Source organism: Falco biarmicus, chromosome 2 (assembly GCF_023638135.1).
Source record: "Falco biarmicus isolate bFalBia1 chromosome 2, bFalBia1.pri, whole genome shotgun sequence".
Taxonomy (NCBI): domain Eukaryota; kingdom Metazoa; phylum Chordata; class Aves; order Falconiformes; family Falconidae; genus Falco; species Falco biarmicus.
Window position 1 is genome coordinate 67,664,815 of NC_079289.1, and position 24,610 is coordinate 67,689,424.

The 24,610-nt window shown below is 39.4% G+C and overlaps 2 protein-coding genes across 5 annotated transcripts in view; one reads left to right on the top strand and one right to left on the bottom strand.

Moving 5' to 3' along the window:
- TGFBRAP1 (transforming growth factor beta receptor associated protein 1) overlaps positions 1–15,957 on the top strand; it is a 34,774-nt gene extending 18,817 nt beyond the window's left edge. For all 4 annotated transcript variants that reach the window (XM_056329789.1, XM_056329790.1, XM_056329792.1 and 1 more), the window contains exons 5-12: positions 408–490; positions 6,600–6,941; positions 8,296–8,353; positions 9,136–9,279; positions 10,313–10,459; positions 11,988–12,147; positions 13,734–14,167; positions 15,069–15,957. In XM_056329789.1, the coding sequence (XP_056185764.1) occupies positions 408–490; positions 6,600–6,941; positions 8,296–8,353; positions 9,136–9,279; positions 10,313–10,459; positions 11,988–12,147; positions 13,734–14,167; positions 15,069–15,257 (1,557 nt within the window). In that variant the 3' untranslated portion in view covers positions 15,258–15,957. The remainder of the gene's footprint in view (positions 1–407; positions 491–6,599; positions 6,942–8,295; positions 8,354–9,135; positions 9,280–10,312; positions 10,460–11,987; positions 12,148–13,733; positions 14,168–15,068) is intronic.
- A 3,912-nt stretch (positions 15,958–19,869) lies between these two features.
- On the bottom strand, positions 19,870–24,229 carry GPR45 (G protein-coupled receptor 45). Its single transcript, XM_056329803.1, is given in 3 exon segments — positions 19,870–22,122; positions 22,125–22,337; positions 22,340–24,229. Coding segments are annotated over 3 exon segments (627 nt in total). The 5' UTR covers positions 22,563–24,229; the 3' UTR covers positions 19,870–21,931.
- Between the last annotated feature and the right edge of the window lie 381 nt (positions 24,230–24,610).

The window sequence follows — 24,610 nt, forward strand, 5'->3', positions numbered from 1 at the left end:
TGCCTGCTGAGTCATGGGGAATGTCAAAGATAACCTTTTGGTTTTGTATTTGCAAATACCACAGGCAAAAATTTCAGGCTGTCAGACTGTCAGATAAGTCATTATTTGAATAAGAAAACTTAAACTTGCTGTTTGTTGACTTTGTTTTTAGTAAGTACTCGTGAATAGTTTTGTGTTCACATACTTCTGTGTCAGAAACTGAGTCCAGGCAGCATATTTGGTATATTCAAGTACATACAATTCAAAATGTAGAGGATGAAGGCTTATTTTGCATGTAATTTGACAGGTCTGGTTGAAGATCATATGTTCAGGTTTTTTGGCAAGTAGTTATTGCAGTAGTGACTAGCACTGTGTAAATAAATTCTTACAAACATAATAAACCTTTTTCCCCCCCTTCTCTTTCATAGGTAATGTACAAACGAATCCTGCAGCAAGCAGGTTTTATACAGTTTGCACAGCTTCAGTTCCTTGAAGCAAAAGAACTCTTCAGGTAATTGTGTGACAAGAAATTTATTTATTTATCCTCTTTAAATAAGGAGTTAGTCTTCTGCAGTTTTAAAGACTTAGTCGCTTGAATGTTTTTTGATGCAGATGTGAGTTCACTGTTATAGTTTAGGGGCGGGGGGGATAAGAACAGAGTAACATTGAAAGAACTTTAATACTGAAGAGTTAATGCAACTGATTTTTTTGGTATACCAACATCCAGTAGCATTAAGGCTGTAATCCTATAGTCTGAGTGTTGTATGTGTGGAGACTTTTTTTACTTTATGCCCATGAAGGCCAAGGCTTTATTATTGAGCCTGTGCTGTGATTTACAATAAGAACATGGCCTGGTTCCTTTTTTTTTTTTTCTTAAGAAGAAAAAACTTTTTGACAAAAAGTTACAATTTAAATATTATTGACACATTGCACTAATTTTTTTGGAGGATGCTGATACTATTTTAACACTTGTTCTGCTAGGCTTTTGCCAGGGGACAGTTTATTTGTTCTTGAAATCTGTACTAACCTTCCTGATTTAGCTGTTTCAGCAGTCACTTGTTTACAAATTGACCTTGGTACTCCACTTTCATTAAAAAAATGCTGCTCATTATTTTACCTGATCATTCATTTCTGCTAGCCATGCCTCATTCTGTGATGGGGCACTGTCCAGAGTTAGTGTAATCCATGCTGACCACATAACATAACTCTCCTTCTTAATCTGGTGAAATTCTCTTTAAGTCAGTTTAGAGTCTGTGGATAGGAATAAGGTTTGACATTTTGCTATATATTGTGTGTACAGTATAGGAAAAAAGTCCTTGGGTTTATGGAAGCATGTCAAGGCAAGTAAAGCTTTGGGGTGGGGAGTGTTACTGTTGAGGAAGGACTTTGCCATTTTGTCTCCTGCTCACCAGGATAATGGCAGACATGGGGCCTGAATGGGTAGTATACACTGAGTGAAGATTAGAGAATGACAGGAAAGGCTTGAACAGCATTTAGTGGCAACTTGTTTTGGCCACAACCACTTTCTATATTGCGTTAGAATTTTAGGCCTTTATGAGCAACTTGCAATCTTCTTCCTCCCTGAAATCTTCCAAACTCTAGACTGAATTGCTGCTGTGTTTTGTATCTGAAGTAGAAGTACAAGCTGTACATGGTTAGGAATCTTTAAGATATTCCCACAAAGCCGTTAGGTGTGGCTTTCCAATGGACTTTATTCATTTTCTTTTGTCAGTTTGTCCAGCTTTGGTAAAATAGCTTGTTGAGGTTGTACTGGCTATAACGTGTTTTCATTGTCTAGGTGTGGTTAGGTAGCCAGACTTGCATAGCTCTGCAGCTGTTTTGATTATGGCTGACACTTCACCTTTATTTCTATCCCTTTAGTCCACCCTGCCTGGCAATAATTCCCTGTGGGATCTAGTCTGGGGGCCCCACCTCACTGGTAGTGGCCCAAGGATCTTTTAAAAGCAGTGAAAAAGGGGAACTGTGTCCTGCGGTGAGTTCCAGCACGTTGTGGGGGAAGAAACCACGCTCAGTTATGCAGCCTCCATTCAACTAGCAGTCCATCTGATAAATGAGCTTTAATGATCAGGATTGTGGGAGCTCCTCTATAGAAGGCAAAACGTGCTTCACAAAGGAAATGTGCTGTCCAGCCATGCATTTTGGAGCTGAGGTGGCATCCCAGATGTTGCCTTCCTCTATGAGCTGCAACTCCAAAGCAGAGCAAACTGTCCATGAATTGCTGAAGTCTGTTGGGGGAAGAAAGCAAAGATAAGTTTTCTGTGCTTTTCTTCTGGCCAGCCATAAGTAAGCTCTTCAGAGTATTTTGGTGACTCTGAAATAGTCCCTACGAAATGCAGGTTCCCTGATTTTTAGCCCTGGTGAACACACAGAGTTCAAGTAATACCTGATTATGCTCCAATAAACACTTAAACAATCTTGTTCATTTTAGACTACCGATGCTCAGAGGAAGAGTGGGAAAGATAATGGCAATCTATGCAAACACTTCCTCCCGTCCCCGTGTATTGCTCTGCAGGTGTTTCAAGCTAGTGTTAGTCAGAAATAACTTCAGTCTCATAACTTTCAGGCCCAAGCGAAGATTAATTTCGCAGTGAAGCTGAGTGGCAGCAGTACCTCCAAGAACTTGGTGTGACATGAACCTACTTTTGGCCAAATATGAAGTGAGATTGTCTTACTCCTCAGAAAATATCTGTCAGTTACAGGCTAGCAGGGGAAATTATTATATTGGACAAATGATCTGGTTTTCTTGATTCAATTAGCCTCCTTGGGTGACCTTGTCAAGATACGATTATATCTTACACTTAACTTCGTAGTTCTTAAATACTAAAACTTTTAAGAGGAATACTTTCCCGCTAAGTTCCTTTTGGTTATGCTGATACTTCTGAATACTGAAGAAGGCTGACAAAAAGGAAGGAAGTAGTAGTTTTATTGAAACTCAAATAGTTCAACAGAGGGAGGAGAACTTTCTTCAGCTGGATCTGTTAACCTAGCTGTCACAGTAGGGCTTCTTTGGTCTGACAAATTCTGTACAGCAATAACAGAATTGTGATTGCGTTATATAGTTGTGATTTCTGTGTGACGTTTTTGCTATTTCATATCGCTGTCATTAGAGGCTCGCATACAGTTAGACCAAATAGTGATGTTTAGCAGGCCATTTACTGAATTCTAGATGTCTTGCTGAGACATTGGTAGCTTTCACAGTGAAACCATTTCTCTCCAGTGTGTTTGGTTATGTCCTTTCACTGGTTAGATATTGCTTACAATCTGGCGTGTCAGATTCTGGAACTTGTCTAAACTTTGTTGTTCTCTAACAAATCAAAATGTTAACTCTTTTCATAGTGTTGTCTCACCTGGGAAAGGCTATATACAGACTTATAGCTAAAGTCTCTCCTACGCTGGAAAAGTTAAAAACTTGCTGGTACTTACACCTGGAGACATAAGAAGTAGGACTTAGTATGAGATTTGCATCTTAAATGTGCTTCAATATAAGCTTCGATTACAACCATGGGATCTAGGCAAAACAGCTAAATCATGTAGGCTGCTTTGACATCTCTGACATCCATCAATTTAAGGGTCTGAATTTAGACTTAAATTTCCTGAAAACTTGTAGATTCTGCGTGTTGCATTGTTTGTGTATGTGAAGCCCCAAAAGACCTAATGCAGAATTAATGTTAAGAGACAATTTCATTTTGATTGACAGCTTGACTTGTCTTAAGGGCCTGTTTTCTGATTTGTGATAAGTTGTTAGCTATATTTTGCTAAACCTGAGGTATTAGAAGGTGAAGACTCAAATGTTTGTTTTTCAAGAGAGATGACATTTTTTGTAGGTGCTCCTAAACTGTTTCCTCCAAATGTGGTGGAAGGAGCCACAAAACATCCACAGATCCCAGAAGCCGTAAGCCTTGAGATGAATGTTAACTATTCATGCAGGTGGGATCATTGTTACAGTGTTTGGTATTTTTCTGAAGGAGTTTATGCTGGGTGATACTGTGCTTTTAAGGAGGCTTGCTTGATTGCTTATTACCATTGCCTGTGGGAAGAGCAAAGCTGTACAACATGAGCTTGAGTCAGACCTGCTGAGAAAACAACAAGTGATTCACAGCCCCAGGTTTGGGCTAGCCTGAGTTGGAAGTTGGCTTTGATTCTTCTTTTGGAAACAGATAGTCATTAAGGCCAAAATCTGTGAAGTTCAGAGTTGAAGCAGTTTACTACTTCCTTACCTAGGAAAAGTTGGATGGTAAGTTGGAAGGATGTAGAAACTACTGTAGCAGTTGGAAGATGTTTTAAAACTTACTAAAATGGGCATGTTAAACATGGCGTTTTTAACTTCTTCATCTGTCTCCACAGTCATAGTCTCCATCTCAAACTTAAGCCATGCCCAAATACTTGACAGCATAGTCAGCAAGGGAGCCAGTGTTTGTACTTGAATTTCTGCAGATTTATCAAGATGCCTTGCTTCTGCACTAATTTTGAGTAGCCTGTTAATGTTATTCAAGTTATGAGTTAGCTGTTGTTCTAAAGAAATCAGTGAAGAACACTGGAGAGGAAAAAATAATCTCTTCTTTCTTTAAATGGGATTAACTTTCTAGTGTAATACACCTTTGTAAAGTATTTTATCTCGTCATCCTCCGGTCTTAAACTTTCATGAGTAGTTGGACTAGCCAAAGCTGCAGTTAGAGTACTGTAACAAATTCATACTGAAAGCCCAAATGCTCGTGGAACCATTAGGTCACACCACTGACAGAATTTGCTGCTACTTGGTTATTCTGCCTCTTAAAAGAAGTCCTCGTCTATTTGTGAGTTTCACCATAATGTAATCTAAAGAATTTCAAAACCAAGTGTCAAGCCTGAAAAGAGGGATTAAAAGGAAGTTTCAACTGCAGAAGTCTGCGAAGTAGACGTGAACACTTGACTCTTGGTTAGAGGCTGACTTTTCTAGCATAGAGGTTTTAGGCAGTAGGAGGTCTGTACATGAATTGGAAAAACGTGCTATTCAAACCGCTTTGCATAGGAAGGCTTCCCATGTTCAGATTTTTATCTGTTGTGGTCCTCTATTGTTCATGTTCCTGTTCCCATGCCTTGCAGTCTCTAGGTTCTAGGACAAGATACTTGCTGCTTTTAAATTTGTTGTTGCTGCTCTCTCCCAGAATTTCATTCTTCTGGTATGGTTTTTTGTAGCCAAAGGACAATACTTATTTAAAAAAAAAAAAAAGTTCTAGATAGGTGTTGCCATAGTAATGCTTCCTGCTAGTTCATATTTCCTGGATGGTTTTGGAACTGGCATGCCCCACTGCTTTAGTTACTTTACAGCAATAGGGAAGGAATGAGCCTGCTTGTGAGCATCTTTCACTCTTTATTGCCTACAGAAATCTGCTGTTCTATCTAATTCCATGGTTTCTTGTTTCTTTTTGGAATTCTTTCTAATCAAGATTGTGAAGAGAAAGTCTTTTTGAGGTTGCTGATCACTGAACAGATAATTATTTTTTAGAAGTTTAATTTGCCACAAAATAGTAACTAACCAGGGTTTCTTTTAGAGAACTGTCAGTTTATTTTTATTTTTGTCAGCAACAGTATCCTGCGTTTCAGGGATGCTCATCTTTAAAGATGAATGCTGCATAACGACTTTGATGGTGAATTGAAATAGAAGTCCTTATTTCTTGCTGTTCTTCTAAAGCAAGGCCTGGGAAGAAGAATCGTTCTAGCTGTGAAAACTAGGGAGCTGTTTGCTATGTATGAAAAAATTCTTGTTTTATTCTTTTGTTACAACAAGCATTCTTCATATGCTTGAGGAATTTCCTCAATCTAGGATGAAAGAAAAATGTTTTGTGTAGCATATCTATGTTACAACTTGCTCCTGAATAAAGTATAGATGCCCTTCACGTGTAAAGTGGAAAAGTCACTCCATAACACCATACATAGATGTACACCCAAGACCTATGCCTGTACAATAGACTACTATTTATTTGTTAGATGGATGCATGATCAGTATCCATGGTTCCTTTTCAGAACCTCCTTAAGAAGTGAGCCGAAGGAGGAATGTGGTGCATTTCGGGGTTGGAGAAAATGTTCTCGTCATCCAACCACGTGTTCTGAAATCTTTAGTTTTCTACAGGAAGTTGCTCTTTTCTGCAGAATTACACTTGCACAGTCTTTGTGGCTTGCTTGAAAGGATTCCCACTCTCTTTGGGGTTTTTTTTGCCTCCATCAGAAGACTAGCTCCCATATTGTATGGATGACGCCCAGGACAGTTCTGGGAACTGCACTAAGGCTATTCAGCTGATTTTTGTATATGCCACAGAACAGGTGTGGGATGTCAAAAGCAAATGGCTGGCCAGTCTCTGAATTCTTGATGTTTTCAGTGTCTAGAGGAAGAAAAAGAATGGTAAATAAGTATGGATAGAATTAGCAAAAAAATAAGTCCAAAAATTTGTTCTGAATATATTTTCTCTGGCATAGAAGGCAATAACTTTCAGAAACTGACAACCTGTTGGTGTCCTAACTCAAAGCATATGTGAGCACACATTCCCAGTATGTTATTTTTTTGTGCCTATGTATACTTTTTCTTTCTTTTTGCCTCATCTAGTTTGACACTGTAATTGCAGAAGCGGCCAGCTTGATGTCCGGGAGCTGATCTCTCTCTACCCCTTCCTGTTGCCTACTTCCTCTTCATTTATACGGTCTCATCCCCCTCTGCATGAGTATGCGGACCTAAACCAGCTGACCCAAGGGGACCAGGAGAAGATGACAAAATGCAAACGATTCCTCATGAGTTACTTGAATGAAGTCCGTAGCACTGAGGTTGCAAATGGCTACAAGGAAGATATTGACACAGCTTTACTCAAACTATATGCGGAGGCAAATCATGAAAGCCTGCTGGATCTGCTAGTTTCGGAGAACTTCTGTCTTTTAACAGATAGTGCTGCCTGGCTGGAAAAACACAAAAAGTGAGTGGATTTTTTGAGTATTGCACCTTTGTGACCAGAGGCAAAATTGTCTTAAATGCCATTGGCTTCTAGAGCAACGTGTTCATATCCTTGCAGTTTCTGTGTTTTCAGGTCCAAAAAACAGTTTGGTCTGACTTGTTGGCATTTAACAATGGTGAAAAGGTATTAATTGACAGTCTGAGGTAAAGGAAATGCATTCTGTCTTATGCTGGTATATACAGAGTTTTCGCTGAAAGTTTCTGTGTCCAACACACAAATAAAGGATTGGTACAAATTGGGGCGGGGGGGAGGAGAGGGACATGGAAAATGATTTGTTCATCCTTGTGACAACGTGACAGTTGAATGGATGCAGTAGTAGTACTCAGAATGAAAAGGTGCCTTAAAGCATGCACTACCTTAGGTAGAAGCTATTAACCAGCTAATGGCTTTAAAACTGTAGTTGCTTATTCGGGGAAAGGGATCTTACTTTTGAATTGCATACTTTCTTTCTGTGCTCCCACTGATTCACCAAAAGGAGGTTGCTTAAGGTGACTGCAAATTACTTCAGATTGGAAGTGCCAGCAGGTGGAGAATTGACTGTCATAAAGCAGGGAACACTAGATAGTAAATGTGTAAAACACAAACTCCAGTTGCCATCATCATCAAGTCTTTGATTTAATTTCTTTTAATCTTTAAACTGTGTGATGCAGTATAGCAACTACAGTAGTAAGGTAGAATCTTTTAATTGTGGTTAAATTTAAGGTAATTTCATTTATTTCAGTTGCATTGTTAAATTCTCTTGGTAACTATGGTTTGCATGGCAAACTTTTTGCAAATGTGAATAGTAGAACATTGTTCCATGAGAGCGGTCATCACAGAACTTTCACTGTATTTTTGTTACAGTACACAAAAAGCCTCTGTAACGGCACTGTACAAAGCCCATCCTTGCCTGACTTGATTTCACGCTGCAGTAAAGAAAAAAAATGTTTCTTGTAGTAAAACAGAGTTTTAAATAAAAGCATCATAAAGATTAGATTTAATGATACCTGATAAACTGTTGGAGGAATATTTATTATTTGGAGCTGTGTGTTATGTCTGTATATAAAATTCAAAGAATGGCATAGGAATCATCTCTAATTTGACACATGCTTTGCTTAAGTTGGAGCTACAAACTGCCTTAGAGAAACAGACACATTTCTAGGACAGAACTTCTCTCCTTTTATTCTGAAAAAGAGCCTACAAACACTTGTTCAAGTGCAGACATGGCCGTGTACATATTGTGTAAGCAATTACTTATTATATTCTGTGCTACTCAAACCATAATAAAATCAGTAGGAAAGATCTAGTGATTTTAATATTTTCTCTTTTTATGCAGGTATTTTGCTCTTGGTCTCCTGTATCACTACAACGGTCAGGATACTGCAGCACTTCAGGTTAGAATAAAGCTTTTAGTGTCGTCTGTAAACCATTCCAAAATACCAGTTTACCTCCCAGATGAAAATCCGAGATGCTAATTTATGTTTGAAAAGTAGTGATGTGTATATATGAGAAGCTTATGCTAAGACTTCCTGGAATAAATTAGTATGCTAGATGTGGAAAAACCTGGAGAGCTTACTGAAGATGACAGCTATTTAGATGCTTGCATGCTATTGTAAAGCAAAACTGTGTATACCGGAACAGGTGTTTGTCCTCTTTTAAAAGATGGACAGGAGGACTAAAATCAAGAGAGCACTTTAAAAGGTGTTTGAGGGACTTCAGGAACATATCCAGTGCCACTTAGTCTGTATATACACAGCAAAGCAGTATTGTAATCTGATGGCAGACACTGTCAGCAACTGAGAGCTTATTTCCTGATGTGATGATGGACAGTGAAAACTTTCTGTAAGATCTGTGGGTTTCAGCTGGGCTAGTGATCCCTTTGGGGACACTTTGGTGTACCTCTTCCTGAAGTATTCGGCCAATTACTCTCAGAATGAGAACTCACATGATACAGAGGTCTGAATTAATTGAATATGGCATGTGCAAGAGAAGCTTGAGAAGGCATAAATTTAGTGACCAGTGAGGTCCCTTGCAACTGCTGTTCTTAGGAGCTCTGTCTATTTCCACAAGTACCAATAGCTAATACTAAGTCTTATAGTAGCGCACATAAATTTTGAGTTGGAAGAGCTAGAACATGTTTTAAGCACTTTCATCTGTGTGTGTGTTTTTGTTGCAGTTATGGGTGAAAATAGTTGATGGGGACATTCAAGATTCTACACGGTCAGATCTCTATGAATATATAGTAGACTTCCTTACATTCTGCTCAGACCAAGATCTTGTGTGGAAATACTCTGAATGGGTTTTACAAAAAAACGAAGAGGTTTGTGTTTGGGGTGCTTTTCACAGAACATCAGTATTTCCCTGCAGTGTTGTTTGGGTGTTCATTAACATTGTTCCATCTTGATAGTTAATTGGACCGTTTTTGCAGAACATTTAATGCCAGTTAAATAGTGATCAACAGAAGAAAACCTCCAGGTTTCTCAATTCTTTTAAATCCCTCTATTAACAAGTGCTCATGATGGCTGCCTCTCTTCTGAAAACAAGTTTAGATCATTCTGTGCGATGAAAGATACAACATGTCTTCTGGTTTTCTTCATATTAAGCAAGATAATTTTCAGATTTTAAAAAAAAAATTAAAGATCACCTAACAGGTTAACTGTTGCTGCTGTGTCTTTTTTAAAAGGATTCCATGGATGGGTGATAACTATGTACACTATGATGTGGAATAAATTGCCTTCATTCAAGACAAAATCTCATTGCTACAAGAATTAACTTAATCCACCAAAATTTAAAAAATTATTTTGTAACATCCATTAGTATGGTGTTCTGTTAAACAGGATGCCTGACACTGTATCAGACAGTCTGTGCTGTTGGAACTTGTCACTGCCTAATTTGTATTAATTTAAAGCTCATTTGTTACATGCAGTGACAGATTCCTAAACTTTTGGTTGGTCATTATAGAAGTCTCTTGCTCTGTGTATGTAATCATATTTGTTAAGGCTGTAAACATTCTGGTCTCTAACATGCTTTCTTGCTGCAAAGGCTGAAGTCTCCTGAGCTGCTGCTATGCAGATCTGTTCAATAGTTTTTGTGGCTGGCAAAGGTTGTGCCCAACGCAAGGTTTATAGGCTGGATAATGTATAGACTACAAATTGAGGTAATGGAGAAAGGAGTGAGTGAGGTCACAATAATCACCACATAGTAATCTTGGTGGTATTGAGCAGGGGGTCGTGGTGTTTATCTTCCTGAATAATGTACAAACTAATCTGATAGTGCTGTTCAATAAGTGTGTAAAATAAAAAGGTAATAAAATGGTTGCCACTAAATTCCTAAATGCAATTAACTCTTTCTAGGTTGGCATACAGATTTTCACTAAAAGGCCTGTGGAAGAACAGGAGAAAAACAACATTAATCCAGATGATATCATCAGTTGCCTTAACAAATATCCTAAAGCACGTGTTAAATATCTAGAACATCTAGTATTGGAAAGAAAAATAGAGGTGAGTCCTATGAGAATATTAAAAATAAGCATAGAATTCAGAACGCAGACTGATGCACAACTCTGAGAAAAGCCAGTCCAGAAGAAATAAGTGTAATTTGAAGGCTTTCAGATCTACTTAGAGTAGGGTAGGAGTGGTTTTAAAATTAAAGTAGAAGATGAGGAGCAGATACCTGCATGATTTTTAACTTTTCAACTCTTGGGATGGCAAGGCAATTACTTCCCCTCAAAAGTTTTTTTTACATCTGATTACTTCATACTTTTCTGTTTCACTGATGAGGATCAAACCTCCATCTGGTAAGTTTATAGAAAAATGGTTGAGCAACTGCTAATCCTATTGCACTATGGCAGCAATATACAAAAGTTCCTAATTCAGTATTTTACAAGTAGATATGTTTCATTCTGTCCTCCTGGAGAGATTTGAGCAATGAATGGTAGAATGCACCCCTCACTCTAGAATTCCAAACCACTCTAGATGTTGAATGTTCAAAAGACGTGTTCACAAGTCATAAGCGACAGTCTGTTCTACCCTTGGGGTTTTAAGCACAATACAGAAGCAGCCAAACATATGGTACTTGGATATGAGACATTTTAAGTATAGGAGCACACAAGCACTTCAACTTGTAAATAAAGCAAGGAAATGAACATTGAAAGAACTCTGCAGAACTGATGACCAGTTCACTAACCTACATTCTTCAAACACACAAGCTAGATCTGTGGTTTCCCTCTGCTGCTATTGCAAATATGTCAAGGTATGATACCATGACAGATGAAAGTACTAGTTTTTGATGCCATGAATATTTTCAAACAAACTTTTTGAGTTAAACATAGTGCCTAGTAGAATATTTGTAACAAAAATAATCTGCTCTGCCTCCTAGTAGGCTGGATTATAAATTGATTTGGATTTTAGAAAGTACTGGTTTATTGTGAATGCTTTAGTTAGAATGTTTCAAACAGTCAAATCAGCTTGTTTTGATGATTATTGGGTAGTGGATAATACACAGCCACTGAGCCTTCACAGTGCTTGTCTGCCTCTGGTGGCTTTCTTAAATTTTATTGCAGAAATAAAAACATACCTGGGTATGAGGAAGGATGTATTAGATCTAAGTTACTCATTTTACAAGGGAAACAAAAGGAGAAGACAGTAAAGACATACTTGTACTCAGAGGAGAGAGGTCTGCTTTACTACATTGACTTGCATTAGGTGAACTTTTGAAAGGAAATCTTTGCGCAAGAAAATATATTTATAGAGCTTTTTTATTCCTAAACCGCTCTTCACTTTAAGTTTTGTTCCATATCTACATTTTTTAAATATCTGTATTAATGAAATGGAGAATCACATACTATAGGTATATTTTGTAAAGCTGGTCTGAATAAGTTGTCTATCAGTATGAACAAAAGACTTTCTGATTATTTTGAATTAAATTAATTAAAACACAATTCTGTGTAATCCTGTAAATATCACTGTTATTGGTAGGGAGAATCAGTTGTTTTTGTAAACTGAGCTAACATTGTTCTTTCATCTGTAGAAAGAAAAGTACCATACTCATCTAGCTGTCTTGTACCTGGAGGCAATACTTCAGCTAAAATCTGTGACCACAGATAATTGTACAGAAACAACTGAACTGCTGTTTAAACTACGCAGCCTTCTTCAGAAATCCGATCTTTATAGAATTCACTTTATTTTGGGTAAGATGCATGTTGTCTGTTATAAATGCTGTATGTCAGTGTCAGCAGGAAGCAAAATAAAGCCCTCATAAGGATAGAAAACTAAAGAATCTGAGGTTTCTAGGTATATTTGGTTGATAGGCTTACCATCTATATTTCTAACAGATGCAAGTTAATTTAGCAAGCTTATCTGTTAGTACTGTCTTTGATCTCCCATAGCTTGTGAGGTACAACAGTATGCTTGCCACTACACCGCAGACAGAATACCGTAAGTAGCTAGAAAAAATATCTTCCTACAATTATCTTGTTAATTTATAGTCAGCTTTTAATGATGAGCATGTAACTTGTGAAAACTTTTTGCAAATGGAAGATTTGCAAGTTTAATTGTTAAGCCGTCTGTTTCTAAGTGAACTGAAGTGAAACTTTGGGGAATCTGATTGCCAAGGACTTGTTTGTTGTCCATAATCCACTCTTACCCCAAAAGGTGGGGCTCATGCTAAACAAAAATATGAGCATTTGTTTGAGTGGAGAGTGCAACATGTGTCTTACTGTTGGTATAAGGCAAGCAACAGTTGAGCTAATCTTTTTTCCTTGGCCAGTGCTTATAATAGCTAATTTTTAATATTTCATCCACTGGAACAGTGGGTGAAATGGAAATGACTTCTTGTTGTACTGAAAGATATGAAATGTTTTTCTGATATTCAGTGGAAGAATCCAGTGGATGTGGAAATAAAAATAGCTGAGTAGCAACTAAAATGATTTACCAACTTTTAATGTCCCTTGCCTTTTCAGTCAGCAAAATGTGATAAGACAGATAAAGTACAAGTCACAGTCATTGAAACTCTTGCTCTTTTTCATCTTTTAATTTTTAGCCAAATTTTTAAGGGCAAGAACTACAAGACGGATTATTCTCTTGAATCCATGTACTCCAAAACACAAGATTTCTTATATGACAATGTATATCTTATGTGAAGGTGCTAGTGTGTTCCTCCTTGATAACCAAAATATTTTGGGAGGAAAACATTGTATTTTCATCCTTTTACAGAGGCCTATGCCAAATCGTTATCACCTTTACAATAAATAGAGGATTTATTACTTTATCTTGAAATGCCAGATGAACTTGCCTTTCCTCCTGCCTGTTGCTGACAGTTAAAACTGTCAGACCGGATTAAGGGTTTGTAGTGCCCTTTTGTTAAAGGGAAGTACTGTTTGATCTTTATTGTCTTTTATGGACATTAAACTGTTCTGTAATTTTCTACAGTATTGGAGAAGCAGAGGTTAAAATAGTGCGGCTTCATCTTACGGTTTATCATACATGGTAGCACAGAAATGTGTGAGACTGACATGCTGGAATTTAAAAATGTCAGTGGTGCTTGTTTTATCACTGTTACTGAGTAATTTGGTTTTTTCATATTTTGTGATGCTTTTTGTTAGAGATGTGTTTCCATATATCTGGGCATTCTTGTACTTACAAACATCTGTGCCCTTCATAGCTGCCAGCAATAATAGCAGGAGTTGAGTTCTGTGGGCTTGATTGCATTGACGCTGGGAGAGGGAGTAGTTGTCTTCTGTACTGAGCAAATATTGCCTTGTTTCTTGTTTAACAGACAAAATCCAGGGCACAGACCTTCATATGGAAAGTGCAATTCTATATGGAAAACTAGAAGAGCATGAGAAGGCTTTGCATATCCTTGTCCATGAGTTAAAGGACTTCCATGCTGCTGAGGAATACTGTATGTGGAACTCTGAGAACAGAGGCATGCAGTACAGACAGAGGCTCTTCCATATGCTGCTGTCAGTGTATCTAAGTCCAGGCACTTCGGATTGTGCGCTAGTCATGGCTGCTGTGGATCTCTTGAATAACCACGCAGCTGAATTTGATGCAGCTCTAGTCTTGCAGATGGTGCCTGATAGCTGGTCAGTGCAGCTTCTCTCCCCGTTCCTGTCTGGAGCAGTGAGGCAAAGCATTCATACAAAAAGAATGACTCAGACTGCACTTGGGCTAGCACAAGCTGAAAATTTAATCTACAAATACGAGAAGGTAGGTTGTTGGTTGGTTTTTGAGTCTGGTTTTTTTGTTTGTTTGTTTTTGTTTTTTAAACAGAGGCACTTTGAAGCTTTGCAATTAAGTCCTTTGATGTCTAATAATCAGAAGAAGTTTGAAGAACTAGGACAAAGTTGTCTTCATGTCCTTGGCAATTTTACTTGCTCTATTTATTAGGGTTTTGCCATGACTACTAGACTCAAACTTAATTTTATGCTTTCTCTGGGAAACAAAAAGCAAGGGGGGGGTGCTTGAAATAGGAACAATTTTGGTGAACTTCTGGGCTGAATGAAAGTGAATCTGGGATTTACAGATTAACAAAGTTATTGCAGAAACTTTACAAAATGTGAGTTAGCATTTTTTCACTAGGATTGAGACCTGTCAGAATTTGCAAAAAAGTTTACCCCTCACTTAGTGTTGAAGCTTCTTGGTAGCTTTTGTTAGAGGTAAATTCAGTTGTGAAGCTTTCTTCTATTCCTAGCTAGAACTCTGTTGCTTAAAGCTCCCTTGAATCCATTTAGTTTTAACAATGGTATATCCAGCAGAATCTCTGAGGAATAAAAATCCATCAGTGCTGTTTGCTGTGGAGTTGTCCTGTGACCTTGTTTAGCAAGCTGCATCAGGTTTTCAGTTGCATTAAATGTGTGAGTGCTTTATTTTATTAAACAAGTGGGGGAAAAAAAGGTGTGGAGCGGGGAAGCAGTACCTAAGACGAAGCATGAAGATGAACGAGTATGAATATGGAAATTGAATTCAAGTTAAATTGTTCAAGCTGTCTTTTCTTCTACCTCTATTATTGACCAGGTTTGTCCATTTGGTACAGCTGAAATTATATGCCTTGTAATTTCCATTCCTTTCTTGCTGGATTCATGTTTGGATGTTTTTTCCTTCTCTTTAGGTTAAACAAAAAGGAACCCCAATTCTTCTTTCAGACAAAAAGATCTGTCAGGTGTGCCAAAATCCTTTCTGTGAGCCTGTATTTATAAGATACCCAAATGGAGGTTTGGTCCACACACACTGTGCTGCGAACAGACATCTGAATTCAAACATGACTCAACACTCTTCCAGCTCCGGCAATCAGACTTGAAATATGTTCTGGTCCCACAGGTTCACATGACTTTATATATACCCCATTGAAAGTGGGCTGGAAAAAAGAACGAAGTGCAGCTACTTTAGGTATAAATCAAGATGAACGGCTAGTCCTTGGGTTAATGGGAAGACTTCCAAGTAAATATGAAATATTGCCACTTATCTTTTTTGATTTCTAATGAATGTAGATAGAAAAGAAAATTCACTACCAGAAACTGAGAGGTGCAAATACAGGCTCTTCTGTACATAGTAAGAAACAGTTAGAAAACAGGCCTTTTCTTCACAGTAAGGATGAATGTTACAGAGACAAGGCAAACAGTTATTTTAAGAAATGTCACTTTGCACTGATTGTGGTGTTGATAAATTTGTAGAGGTGGAGACGGCATCCATTGGAGTTGGAATTCTTGGAACATTACATAACAAGACTGGCATCATGCAGCTTACTATCAAGACAAAAATGTGTGTTGGTTATGTTTGCTGCAGCATGTTCTCTTTTGGGCTGGATTCACTTCCCCAGGATCATGTTATGGACTTGATTTTTGCTCTACAAATTGTTGATGCACTTTTTAGTACTTCTACCTGCCCCCCACCCCGCCAACATATAGAATCTAAGTATAAGCACTGGTCTGTTGGGTTTCTGCTCCTACAGTTAACTGTAATAAACTGAGTGGAAACTGATCGCCTCAGTTACACAGTTGTACTTGGAAGAAAAAAAACAAAGTCAGATTGTCTGGTCAGACTGTAGTCATTTTTATATGGGGGAAGAGACTTTAATATCGATTTATTTATTAATATGCAAATATACTGTACATACAGTTGAATAAATTGATCTTCTATCATTCTAGAGTTTCTTTGGAGGATAAAGAGGTAGCTGATACGTAAGTGTGCAGGTTATGTGCTAAATGTTTGCTATAACATAACCTGGGCAGATTGGAACACCACAAAGTTTTAGTATATGTGAATGACTGTGCAATCAAAATCACAGAAAGAAGGTATAATTGGGAAGAAATCTACAAAGGTGCGCTACAGGGGTACTGAATTTGTTATATTCTACAAAACACTCTGTAAACTAATGTTTTTTCAAACAGCACAAACCCTTCACTTAACTGCTCTGATAATTATTCACATTGCTATTTAACCATTTTAAAGCAGTCAGTTTAAAAGAAGCAGCTTCCCACAAAGAGGTTCAAAAATGACAATTTTAAATAGAAGTTAACTATTTCAAAGTCAAAGCAATTCTTTGAATTTTGTAAAGCTCTTAATAAATACCAAGCTTACTGACCTGCATGCAGTTGAGTTAGTACAGCTGCTCACTGTTCCAACATTCCAAATCAGAGTTAAGACTTTCAGCAGAATGGCATATCTGCATGGTATCTTCTAGATGCAGTCTAGAGAGATCTCCTGTTACGGAAAGTCTGGCTTATGAAAGAGCCTTGTGAGCATAGTGGTGTCTCCAGGAATGGTCAACCAGACTACATCCAGGGGGGAAAAAAAACCATCCAAAAAACCCATCCATTTGTTTGTCTTTGAATCTTTCTCTTTCCCGAGTTTGAAATTAGAAAAGTATAGCTGTTGTGATGGGTTTTAAAAAATAACTAACATCCAAGTAAGGAACTTTGTAGCGCTTTCTAAGATGTGAGCCACGTTTGGTAGAAGGCACCTTCAAAAAAGGCAAAAGTGGCGATTTCTGACTTAATTTTGGCATGAGTGATTCTCCTGTGGCACTGGTATGAGCACATTCTTCTGTATCTTGTATTCATTGTCTTCAGACATTGTGTACACAACTGGCAATGAATACATAGACAAATTTATAGTCTCCTGTCCTCAAAATACTTGCTGATAGAGGAAGTGATTTTACAAAGATCTGATAAGCCTTTTCTGTACAGCAGCATGCAATTCATAAGAAATACTTTCTTTTGGTGTAAGCGTCCTCAGTATGCTCTTTGTTCCTACGTAATAAGGAGGTAATAAAACAAAGACCACTCTCCATTATTAAGACTAATTCTAGCAACTAGGTAGTGATTAACTTAGTCTTGTCAACTAGTGTTGCAATGGAATAGAGGTCATATTGTTCCAGACCACAAGAAAAGTTCTTAGTTGTTACTGCATGAAAAGGTCTATCTGTAAAAGATTAAATAATTCTTTACTAATATTTGATATTTTTTTCAGATTTTTACCTTGGCTAAAATGCAGCAGTAATAACAATTGTACATACAGAACAAATACAGAAATTGGAATAATGCAAGTTAGCATATTTGCAGTCATAGATGACAAAAAGGGTGATGAATATTTTAAGTTGGAGGATCTAATTTTTTGAGCCCCCCAGAAGTGTGTACTGGGAAAATACTGACATTTGATTCATGCGTTTTTACCTGTTTCTTTGTTAAATTTTATACTAGAACTCATTTGGATGAATTCGTAGGGAAGTTCCATGGTAACAAAAAGAAAAAGCAAAAAAAAAACCTAATGTGAGACTGAGGTGTAGAGCAAGAGCTCAGCAGGGAGGTGGCAGGTGGGGGATGCTTTTGCAGTGTGCATACAGCATTTGAGCAGTTGGGATAATACTTGACCAGAGGAGATGACAGCCTGCATCAGTGGCGCGTGCGTGGTATCCTGTACTTCATCACCAGGAAATTTATGAAAGGTCTGCATTCAAATTCCCTTAGGCGGGACAACTGCAGCACCCCCTGGGTAAGAGAACTGCGCACTGGAGAACCTGAGTTCCTTCCTCTTATTTTGGCACTGTCAGTTTGCTAATTCTTGTTTTACGTACCTGAAGTCCCAGGACAGCATTGTTGCTGTGGTAAGTTCTTCTGGTATGGCTGCAGCAGCAAGGAGGGAATTAATGTTAATCTGGTTATTAATTGCTGACTGGATACAGGAAGGGAGAGGGGCAGGAAAGAGGAATATTTTTTTGACCATACTAGTAGTTCAGAAACTGAACAGGTTCTGGGAGTTTAAGCTTGATGCAATCTTTTTCTCTCCAGTTAGGGAATGTGGTTTCTTAGACCTGCCCTTGGAGAGAGGAGATTCTGTCAGAATAATTCTTTTATTCAACCCTGCTAAATTATTTGTTTGTCTCTTTTTATTTTTCCAGTGAGTCTTCTCCAACTTTGTATGTGTGAAAACCAAAACAGCAGTGCAGATTGTTGGGGTTTTTTAATGTGAGAGTGTGACTGTGACTCAGGACATAATAAATGAGATTAGTTTCACACAAATACTTTTGCAGAGAGAGGCATATTTGCTTAACACGTATCTTCTAATTACAAAAATATTGCAGCTCTGACTCCATTACAGTTGCTGATACATATAAAAAGCACCTGTTAAACCCTTTTCTGCTCTTTTATATCTCCACACTTCCTCACGTGAAGATTTCCTGTGACATATGTATGTCATCATATGCAGTTTTACCCCTCTCTAAGTCAAAAAGAAGAAAAATACTAATGAGAAAAAATTGCCGGGACTGGAACTCTGCTCAAAATAAGATTAACGACTGTACATTTATGAGAATGAATTCAGTTAGATCTTCATTTCTGTGATTTAAAAGGATAAGTTATCACACTGATAGCATTACAAAAACACTATTGTCAAAGCCTGGAGAAAACAAGCCCTTGGTTTTTGTTACACAGAGCACAGCGCAGTGCTTGCAGACTGACTTCTTCAGGCAGCCCGTACTGGGGTGGCTCAGGTGTGCGTGGGAGGCCAGGTTACAATGAGAGCTTCTCTCTCGGTTCCCATCTCCAAAACATTTCCAACCTTTGTTGCCTGATTAACGTCACTCTTCTACCACTTAATTAACATGTATGTAAATCTTTCGAGTTCTAGGTGGACTCAAGTGCATCTGTTCAATAAAATGTCACTTTGTGAAATGTCACCACATGAAACCCCTGATAATGTCAGCTGCGGAAATGTGGTGATAACAGTGGAGTATGTGGTGTTTTCCAAGACCTTGATCACATGTTTGAACACAGAAGCATTATCCTCACTCTGCTGAATCTTTATAACGAGGTCTGTTTGTTGTAGGACTCCTATCCTGAATGGCATTAAAAAAAATACAGTTGTATCAAGAAATAACTTCTTTATTTTATTAGTCTTCCCAATTTGCTGCAGTCTCCATTCAGCACAGCTGTTTTATTAACATCCTACTGTTTATGATAGGCAGCAACTAATAACGTTTTCATTGTGAGCTCTCCTCCTATTGCCTATATTTACTAATTAATTTTTCTTTTGCTGTACAACACTTTAGGGCTTATGCCTTGTGAACACTGATAATTAATTATGCTGCTACTTTTAAAGGGAAAAGAAGTTAATGGCATTCTGTAATGTCTGATTGATTATAAAACTGGAGTTCCCCTGCAGTAAATCTGTTCAGATGGAAATCTGTACCGTTAATGCTTTCTGACTTAATGGTTATATTGGTGAACATATACAGCAGTATGTGGAATGTACAAATGTATAAATATGTTGATTTTTAATAAAAAAACCTTTTAATTATGTTTGTCGTTCATTCCTAGATATATAAACTGGGATGTGAATGGGCAAGTGAAGGAGAAAAAGTCTTCAGCAGTAAATAGAGGATTCATCTGGGTGACTGACAGAGCTGATCAGATGAAAAGACTGAAATAAGAAAGTGCAGTGTTAATGGAGATAAACAGGAGTTCTTAAACCAGTGAATTTTACTTTGGGGAAGAAGTTTTTGCTTTGTTTTTACCTCTTCCTTGATTGAATCATGTTTTTTACAGATTTGGGTCAAAGCAGCTACTGCCATTACAGATTTGGAAGATCGTGATCTGCCTCTGCAGCTAAAGCAATCCCTTTCCTGATGAAAGCTGGAAGTTACATGGCAGGTCTGGGCAGTGACAGGTGTGTGGACATCCTGGAGCAATGCGAACAGAAGTACTAAAACGTTTCAAGGAGAAGACCTGGAAGCGGGACCAGGCTTGAGCTGGGAGCGTAGGCTGGTAGTTGAGAGCAGTGAAAGTGGATGCTGTTTGCAGAGGCCTCAGGGACCATGTAGAAAGTGAGCTTAATCTGCAGCTTCTCCACTGGGGCACTCTAGTAAAACCAAAAATTTAGAGAAAAGATGCGAGTGTTACCAAGGTTGGATGGTGTTTATTTTTATTACTAGAGATCCCTAATTCAACCTTAGGAGGACAAAAGCAAAGTTACTGCCAGAGCCTAGCCCGTGTCCCCAGGAAAGGAGGATTGTTATATCCCTGCAATGTAAAAATAAGCATGGGGCTTATATACTCTACAGCAGGGAGCCAGCGTTCCTCATCATCCTCCTTGCTCAGGAGTCATGGCCCTGGCTCGGAGCAAGCTGCAGGGCCACAGGGCTAGGTGTCCTCCTCTTCCCACTTCCAGCAGCAAAGGCCAGGGCTACCACAGTGGCACTATAGGACCCGCTGATGAGAAAACACCAGGAAAGGGAGGGCAGTAAGGAGGCTGCGATAAACCAAGGAAACCTGTTATCTCCAGGGGCAGGCAGCAAGGGAGGAATGCAAAGGACCAGTGCGGAAAAGGGAGGAATGTGTGTTTAGGACATGCAAGTGTGACCTAATTCAGCTGGTCTCCAGCCCCCCTCTACATGTCTTTGGATCTCTTCTCCCTGAATCTTCCCTGCTCATGATATAGGGGAAATGCTGTACATGACCAAAACGTACTGAGGATGCTGGCTAGAAAGCGCAGGCAAGCAGTTGCCTTTGGGTAATGAGATTTAATGTCTTTCGGCCCTGGAAAACCATCACTGGAAGGAATTCAAGGAGAATGTGGCAGCAATTGGGCAGGGGAGAAGTGGTCACTGCTAGGTTTATGTATTGGCATGGGCCTGTGCATCATGAAGGGGTGGTATGTCCTTTGCCTGCTACATCCCTCTATTATTTTTTTTCTCTCACATGTAGCTTGTGGATGTGATGCTTATCCTGGCAAACTTATGAAATGGGCAGACCTCACTGAAAGTGTAGTTTAATTTTAGTATGAACTAATCTGTCACCTCAGTATTTTACTGCTCTTGTGCTAAAAATAACTTGGTTCTTTGCATATGCTGTTTAATCATCAGGACTTGCTGCTTGTTTGAAGTTTGTGCAAACAATATTTTCACCTGTTGTTTTGTTGCTGCATTCTTTAGCTGAAAGTATGTTTATATAAAGAAATAATACTATAAAGGCTACTGAGCAGTAGGCATGTGCCATTCAGTCAGCCTGGGTTTAATTGTGAGTGTGGTTGTGACAGTATTGCACTATTGTTTCATTTGATGTCTCAAAACCAAATAACAAATGGGAACGTGTTCATTTTCCAGTTTGGTTTGTGCATTAAAAACTCAGGGGGTGATCAGAAGGAAAGATGCAGAAGCGTTTGTGCAGTTTGGCTGGTTCTGCCCTGATTTTCAGCTACTTCTCTGAAACCGCTGCTTGGATGGCTGAGTGGCTCTCATCAGAAGCATAGGTTGTATTATTTTTCCTCGTTCAGGCACTTTGGGGAGAATCCTGGCTGTCTTATGCCTAAGCTCAGCCATTTAAAGCATCTTGGTGCTCGGATAGTAGACGAGAGGGTAAGCCTTCATCCAGGCAGCACAGGCGCTAACAATGGTCCAGGGATCTACTGGATGCCAAAGGTTGTGTGCTGCGTAGCTGGGGAGCTGGTAGGGTAAAAATCCAACAAGCAAAGTGGGAACTATAGTGAAGAGCTCTTGAAGTTCTGGTCTACATTAACTTGGCAAGGTTTCTACAGCCCCATCAGGTCAAGTTTGTTCCTTTGGCTGAAGCAAAGGCAGTGGACATGGTGGGTGCTCAGAATGCTCTTCCAGAGGGTGTTTGGGATGCAAAGGTTGGAGTGCAGCATGATGCTGAAAGGAATGAAAAATTTGCAACAAGCATCACTTTGTTAGCTCAGCCAGCAGGAAATACACCCTGGAGAACCCTGGTTTACATTTCCCCAACCATCCATCCAGTCGGCGGAGGAAAGGCAATGCAGAAAGCATTAAAAGAGAAAGCAGCTGTGACTTTGGCACGGTGGGATTTCAGCTAGTGTTGCCTCTAGACAGTGTTTAGAAAATGGTCCACACTAATCATCCAGATGGCACTCCTTCCAAGACAAATAATCAATAGAGCATAGCTGAGTTTTGGCAGAAATGTGCCCCAGAGGTCCAGTTCACTGCAACAACCGTAGCTGCAAGACAACATAGGGTCAAAGAGGCCGAGGTTGCCAACAGAAAGCTGATGGCTGAACACACAGCAGGTTTTCAGTAGGTAACGAGGCTGATAATAATAGCACCTAAAAATCCAATAACAGTCATGAACAACATTACCGTTGCCTGTAATTGCCAATAACCCCCTGAAGATACTGCCTTGTCGACATGGTACTCGCACTGAGTGGGACCTGACCATCGCAAAATCTTAAAATCCTGGAAAAATTTAGGCTCGCTGTGTTCTCCAGAGGCAGTGTTGTCCAAGCCCAACTCAAAGCAGGTTTCAGCCTGTGTCAGGTTAGTTGTCTTATTTTAGACCAATGCTGACAAGCTTGAAACCAGATTGGGAAGGGTCCAGATATCTTCTTGTCAGCTCTTTGCCACAGGAATGTATTGCATAAGCATCCACAAGAGTCTGTGGTGCATAAATGGCTAAAAGGTGCATCTAACTTGAAGGAATTGTTTGGGTTTTTTTTCCAGATATTACAGGAGGACTGACTAAACAGGGAAATCTAGAAAATAACAAGCTACTGATAACAGCTTCATGAGTGTCTGCTTGGTACTTCTTTGACCTGGAGCAGTATATTCAAATAAAATGTGAGTTCTTTGTACCTGGTTGAAAGTCACAGGCTGCATGCAAAGACAGTTCAATCCCTTTAGTCCCTGTAACATACAAGGTTACTCTGCGGTGTCATGCCAGAAAGCTGCCAGAGTTTGACAAAAGTACGTTTTTTTCTACTTGAACCACAAGCAGTAGAAGATGAGCAGGGAGGAGCACAGGGTGGATTTCTGTCCGCTTTCTTAAAAAATGTTATGCACTGGGGATTTATATTTGTAAAGTGGAAAGAAGGGTTTTGTGTCTGTACTTGTTTGATCCATCTTTAGGTTTTAACTCATCATATTTCAAAGCATCTCTGTGGCCTATTGTGACATGCTGATTTGTCAAGCAGGTTTAGTGATCCTCCTTCAAAAGCTTCCTGAAAGCTCTTGTTCTGGATAGCAGCCACTCAGTACATGCCCCTTAGATACTCCAGTCAGTGTGCCAGGAGTATTTCTGACAGCAGTTGCTCATTCTGTAGTGCTGAATGGCCACAGAAACGCGATGGTCAAACCAAAAAACTACAAACTAAAGAAATCTCAATCCCGAGGACAGAGGAAGTCTTTTGTTAAGCTGCTATTAATTATTGATACTTTGATACTCTGCACTTCGGTTTCCCTGTTTGCCTGATATCAGGTCACTTACAAGTGTGTGTAATGTTTTGTACAAATCATCACTTGTGCTGGTAACTTTCCTCTGCAGAAGGAAAAAATGGAGAGACTTTCTTGACTGAAGCCATGCCATGCCAGGATTCAAAAGCAGCCAAAAAGAAGGTCTGCCAGAGCTTTTTTTCAAAGCGAATACCCTGAAAAGCACCAAAAGGGCTCTGAATGCAAAAGCTGAGGTTCAGGAAATCACGAGCTAGAACAATTTTAAAATAGAAGCAGCTCATGAGTTTGGTAGAGAGAAAGTTTCAAAAGTTTGCAAGCAAATCCCTCACCTTGCATCTTATTAGGTCAGGTTTTCACTTCAAGTTAGGCTTCAGAACAGACTCCAGTGGCTTCCTTAACTGCAAAGCCCCCTCCACCCAGCCCCCTCTTGCTCCACTGGGGTAAGCCCCGCTGCTCCTGCTCTCAGGCTGCCAGTCTGTGCTGTACCCACCTGCTCCCACTGTCCCTGGCCAGCTTGCTCGCTTGCTTCCTTGCTTGGCTGCACCTTGTTCTCCAGGTGTCTTCCCTGGCTGAATTGCTGCAGCACGGGGGTGGGGGTGGGGGTGGGGTGGGGGGTGTGGGGAACGGGACACGACAAACCAGAAATAAACAGAGGTTCCTTGTTGCAGCACTCTCCAAACTATCAAGCTGCAACAAGATCTTTTTACCATCTCATACCAGCATACTCTTCATACAGTCCCTCTGCTGCCTTCTCCTCATCTCACCTCATCCAGGGCCCTCTCTTTCTTCTCTTGCTTCTTCCCCAGCTGCCCTCCCTTCACTGGCTCCCAACCCCTTAACAGAACCAGCCACAGCTGCACCTTATCTACATCGGCCAACCCGCCGCCCCTGAAGCCAGCCCACAGCTGTATATTAACAATGCTAATTAACCCAGCTTCTTTCCTCTACAGTTCTTG